Here is a 5,713-nt window from a genome sequence, read left to right on the forward strand (position 1 = left end):
CAGCTCAGGGCCCCCTATCCGAGATCCGCCAGTTTTAGTACTGACAGATGGTTTTTCGTCCGGTTTTTGTTATAATTAATTGGACAATCTGGTTTTCCCTAATTAACCGAGCAACTCTTTTCTTTTAATGAATGTAGGAATCCCGCCATTTCCAAAAAAAATATATAGGTGTTTATGTTTGTGTAACGGAATGAATGAATTATACTGTATTAAACTGAATCGTCCAACTCCGGACCTCTTACTCCACACCCTTGCGTGACATGAGGAGTGCTACTGGTATGTAGTAGAGGTGTTGTGCTGGAAGCCTTCCTTCTATTAGTCGTGCGACTGACTGACTAAATAATTGTTGTGTCGCCTTGAGAGAGAAAGAGAGTCGAGCTGAAATTACACATATACAATCAAAAGTGCTGTTCTAATCCCGAGCTCATGTCAGTTCGGGTGAACAATATAATCAAAAAAATTAATTTTTTTTGTGAAACATTAACAAATGTTTTGATAGGCAAAATTTCACCATGAAATGATATTAGTGGAAAATGTAAAAAAAAATATCAATGCTTGAAAATGCATTTGAAAATAACATTTTGGAGCATCAATTTTTTTGCCATGTTTTTCATGAATATCATCTGGTGATGAAATTTTGCAAGCTAAGAGCAACTCTAACGCGCCGACCCATTTTGTCTGTGCGCGTTTGTTTGGGTCGGCACGGACAGAAAAGTCGGCCCAAAGTGCCGACCTAATTGGACGCGCGTCCGCCTTTTGTCCGTCTGCTGACCCATTCTCGGCCCATTTTTTAGCCTCATTTGCGTCGGCGCGGACACGAGGCGAACGCGCGTCGCGCCCGCCTACTCCCCCTGACCCGCTATTTGGTGGCACATTGGTCATCCTTTCCCATTCCAACAGCAAACCCTCGCCCGCCTCCTTCTGGTGCCTCATTTTTTCGGTGCCTTTGCGAGCTGCCAGTGCCGCAACATCCCCCCCCCCCCCCTACAATGCCGTCACCCATTTTTATTCGGCTTGCAAAACTATAGGGCGGACGCCGAGCGGGCGATCGACCCAAACGGACAAAAGACGGACAAAAGCGCCGGGTCGGCCCGAGTTGCTCTAACAAACATCTTGTCAATGCCTCACACAAAAAATTCAGATTTTTTATATTATAAAAAACTACTGTTTTATTTTACTGTTCGCCCGAGCTGTGAACTCCGGGTCAGAACAGCCTGCTTTTACACTTGTTCATGACTGTAGAAGAGACCCACACGACAGGGACCTCCACAGCGGCCAACGAACGAGCCAAACCAACCCCAATCCATTCCACGGGCAGAGACGTCTCTGCGACGCGCGTGGCGCCACGACGCCTCTCTTGGGCGCACCAGCAGCATAACACAGAGTACATGGCGGCACCGCGTTGCGCCCCCCTCCTAACGGCCGCCGTCTGCCCGTCTCCACGTCCATGGCCACCCTCGCGCCACGCCCCGACCTCCTCCTCGTCGCTCTGAGAAGGTCCCGCGCTAGGACACTTCGCGCACGCGCCGCCGCCGTCCCACGTGCCTGCCGCCCTCCGGTGCCGCCGCATGCAGCGCGGCGCGTCTTCCTCGGCCTCGGCGCCGCTTTCGTCGACCAGCTCGCCCGCATGGCCTCCGGTGGTGCCCCATCCCGCTCGTTCGTGGCCGCGGCGCGGCCAAGGCAGGGGGTCTCCCCGGTCGAACAGGTTCGTATGCGCCACAGGCCACACTTTCTTTGCTTCCTCCTAGAGTTCATATACTCCTAGTGCGCCGTGCGCGCGGCGCGGCACCGGCATGTCTTTGAGCTGTGCGGACTGTGCGTCGTGCTTTGCAGATTTTGAAGAATGTGGAGTGGCCGGACGAGTTCCCTTTCAAGCCCGATGACTTCAGCCGCTTCGACGAGTAAGTAGCTCGGAGCACACTCACCACGCAGTGCGCGTGCAAAATTTTCAGGATTCAGGGTAGCCAGTGGCTTATGATTCTTGTATCTATTCGTATGACCTGATGCCCCGATGATGTATGGTTCGTTCTTGTTACTTGGCAGGTCATCAGATACTGTGTTCTATTCGGCTCCCCGTTTTGTCACGCACATTGACGACCCAGCAATCAGAGCGCTCACAGAATACTACTCCCAAGTTCTTCCTCCAAGCAACACTCCAGGCGTGGCCATCCTGGACATGTGCAGTAGCTGGGTAGGAATTTTGGAGTTCGCAAGTATCCACGTTCATCTAAACGTCGTCTTGTGAGGTGGCTTACTGGTTTCCACCTTATGTAGGTGAGCCATTATCCAGGTGGGTACAAGCAAGAGAAGATCGTAGGGATGGGTATGAATGAAGACGAGCTGAAAAAGAATCCGGTATTGCTTCCTTACTGGACTAGTGTGATTTTGTACATTTGGTCTGCTATTCTCCTTTTCAGTTATAATCTTATACTAGCAATCCAGCATTATGGATTGAAGTACATGGTCTTGATTTTTATTTTATTTTGGATTGAGCAACAGTTGACTCAGTTGGTGAGTTATGCTACATTCTGATTCTCCTGATGTTCTGTGAGATAGTAGTCATATGACTTGTGAGAACTCAAATATGTATCTATGTTGCTACAGAAGAAATGACTGTTCAGAAAAAGAAACCTTTTTCTTGTGGTAATAAGGTAAAAGTTAAGATAGGCATTATTTGGAATACATGGCAATTAGTCTCTTTCTATAACTGAAGTATAGTAACTCGATACGATATAGTAACTTCATTTCTTTCAAATACAACATTGGTTTACGGTTGTGAAATGTGTGTTTTGGAATATATGTACTCCCTCTGTAAACTAATATAAGAACGTTTAGATCACTACTTTAGTGATCTAAACGCTAGTGATCTAAACGTTCTTATATTAGTTTACGGAGGGAGTATTCATTAACTATTGAGTCTAGTTGAGGGCTCTCCATTGGTGCCATGGCAAGTAATTCTAAACATGATACTGTACATGTACTCTGCTAGAAATGGCTCTTTGTACTATTAACACGTCTTGCCACTTGCTATTTCTTTTCGGCTGATACACCAAACCTAAATCTTTGCTGATGATAATAGGTTTTGACAGAGTATGTTGTGCAAGACCTCAATGTGAACCCGAAGCTTCCTTTCGACGATAACACCTTTGATGTTATAACCAACGTGGTATGGTGTTCTTATGATGAATTCAGTCCTGCTGAACAATAGGGTCCATCTTTTGTAGGCCATACCACATATTACTAATTGTACTTCTAGGCCTCTATCTCTAGTTGCATTTACGGCATGATATTAAATTTCCTTTTTTTGCTTCTAGGTTAGTGTAGACTACTTGACAAAACCAATGGATGTTTTTAAGGAGATGAGACGAATACTTAAACCATCTGGGTTAGCTATCATGAGGTAAGAACTAGCATGACCATTTTGTAAGAACATTTTTTTTCGAATATCAGTTTTTGTTTCTGTAATTAGCTCTAAACATGATTTAACCCCGGATATAGCTTTTCAAATCGCTGCTTCTGGACAAAAGCTATATCCATTTGGACATCAACTGGTGATGCTGACCATGCTTGGATAGTTGGTGCATACTTCCATTATGCTGGAGGGTTTGAGCCCCCTGAGGTATGCCATTTGTCTAATAATCACGCCACGACATGGTGTTCCTAGCAAGGGTTCAATGGCCTCCTAAAATTTGCATTTGCATGTACCTGTACATACTAGGTACATGGTTGTAACAATCTCCGCCTTTATGTGTTCAAATCAAGCCCCTTGATGCAGATCCTTTTCTGTTTTTACAGGCTGTTGATATATCTCCCAATCCAGGACAAACAGATCCGATGTACATTGTTTGCTCTAGAAAGAAAACAGCTTAATTAAATATAGTTTGTATCGGAATTTTGCTTAAAAGACCAAATACTAGCTGACGCACATATGTTTCTACCAAGAGGTGACTACTGACGACTCCGATGTACTCCCTCCGTAAACTAATATAAGAGCATTTAGATAACTACTTTAGTGATCTAAACGCTCTTATATTAGTTTACAGAGGGAGTACATTGTTTGCTCTAGAAAGAAAACAGCTTAATTGGAGTACATGACTTCGTTTGTTTATTTATTATGTGGCACTCACTTTTATATTCTGCAGTGTTGAGTTTTTTTTCTGTTAGGAAAAGGTAGGCGTTCTGTCATTCACATACTTGTATATCTCTAAAAGGTGAATAATGGGCTAATATGTTTTGTTAACTAAAAAATCTGAATTAATCCCTGAACTTTGATGATTGGGCCACCTAAACTCTGACGTGAAAATAATGTATCCATTCTACCACCAAACGTTCAAAACAAAAGTACAAACGTTTTAGTGGTACAATATTCCATAGCTACGTATGGTTTAGTTGCTTCAAAATTTGTAGATTATGTTTATGGTGTGATAGCATAGAAGGACCACACCTAAAATTTGTCACGTGTAACAACTATCAACAGAGTAATTGATCATCTGTTAAGAAACAGAAAAGGTTCTAATATAACGTTCGTTCCTCATCTTTGGTTCGGGAACCAAACGTTCTGTCGCCGCCAGATCTAGGAAGATGAGTGGCTCGGAGGAGTAATAAAAAATGAGGGTGGTGCTGTGGGGTCTGCAGGGAGGAAGGAAGAACTCTGATGCATGGATGTGTTCGCGTACAAACATGTCCCTGTCCTCAAGCGCGGTACGCCGACTATGTATCGTGAAAACCAGAAACCTCACACGCCTTGGAGGGACCGCCCTAGGCTGGCCTAACCGACACCGGGGCTTTGATGATCGATGTCCTGCAACACGAAAAGAATGAGGAAAAGAAACAGGGTGAAGGCTAGGGTTGGGGTGGGGGGGGGGGGGGGGGGGGGGGGGGGTTTGGGGGGGGGGGGTCGCGTGGCGGCTTTAATGGCTGTGGTAGGCTCGTCGGCCAGCGCCGGCCGGGCATCTAAGCGAGTAGGCTGAGCACTGAGCCAGGTGGATTTTTGGGTGGGACCAGGATGCCGGAGTCTGACTTTGCGGACGTTTAACCCCCCCCCCCCCCCCCCCCCCCGAGCTCCCCTCGATTTGGGGCTGGACTAGGTGGATTTTAGATGTCCAAACCGGTCCAGCACAAAATGGGTGTCCGCATTGTAAGTCTAAAAGTGTATGGATCGTACGATCCAAACATATAGAGGAGGTTTGGGCGTTCAAATTGGGGATGCCTTAACAACCATCATCATAGGCTATGCTAAGAAGGCCCCTTTAGGGAATCTCCATGATTGTATGGTTAAAAAAAAGGATGTTCCTTTTTTAGATCTCAACTAGGAAGAAATGGCATGTTAGGCAAGGCTTAGTTGAAAAATGCTTGGATAAAAACATTTCACATGAGCAACGGCCTAACTTGGGCTCACGTCGCCCATTTCTGTGGAGCTGTGTGCTCCCCTTGATCAAATCCACCTAAATGAGGAAGCCCCGGCCAACATAACTTGCAAATTTTTGGTAATTGGGGAACACTATGTAACTTTGGCATACCAAGCTCAATTTTTGGGGGGCATGCTTACCTCCATGAATTCCCCGCGTAAAGGTCAGGTATTCACATGGTTAGTCATTCACGATAGGATGTGCACTACCGATAGTTTGAAGAAGCATGGGTGTCCTAATTGTATTATTTGCTCGTTGTGTAAGTTGTAAACATTAAGAGGGAGGCTAAGCATTGGGCAATTGCC

General features: G+C 45.6%; 1 protein-coding gene across 1 annotated transcript; it reads left to right on the forward strand.

The window, feature by feature from the left end:
* The first annotated feature begins 1,326 nt into the window (after positions 1-1,326).
* LOC123074630 (uncharacterized) lies at positions 1,327-3,941 on the forward strand. The gene is made up of 8 exons (XM_044497424.1): positions 1,327-1,705; positions 1,834-1,901; positions 2,044-2,191; positions 2,275-2,355; positions 3,080-3,166; positions 3,315-3,400; positions 3,499-3,619; positions 3,796-3,941. Exons 1-8 carry the CDS (start codon positions 1,448-1,450, stop codon positions 3,868-3,870), a joined length of 924 nt encoding a protein of 307 aa, XP_044353359.1. The 5' UTR covers positions 1,327-1,447; the 3' UTR covers positions 3,871-3,941.
* The last annotated feature ends 1,772 nt before the right edge of the window (positions 3,942-5,713 follow it).

Source organism: Triticum aestivum, chromosome 3D (assembly GCF_018294505.1).
Source record: "Triticum aestivum cultivar Chinese Spring chromosome 3D, IWGSC CS RefSeq v2.1, whole genome shotgun sequence".
NCBI classification, from domain to species: domain Eukaryota; kingdom Viridiplantae; phylum Streptophyta; class Magnoliopsida; order Poales; family Poaceae; genus Triticum; species Triticum aestivum.

Coding starts and splice junctions, on each gene's coding strand:
- LOC123074630 (XM_044497424.1), top strand. CDS start 1,448: ATGGCCACCCTCGCGCCACGCCCCGACCTCCTCCTCGTCGCTCTGAGA. Junction 2,192..2,274: donor TGGACATGTGCAGTAGCTGG/GTAGGAATTTTG, acceptor CACCTTATGTAG/GTGAGCCATTATCCAGGTGG. Junction 3,401..3,498: donor TCTGGGTTAGCTATCATGAG/GTAAGAACTAGC, acceptor CCCCGGATATAG/CTTTTCAAATCGCTGCTTCT.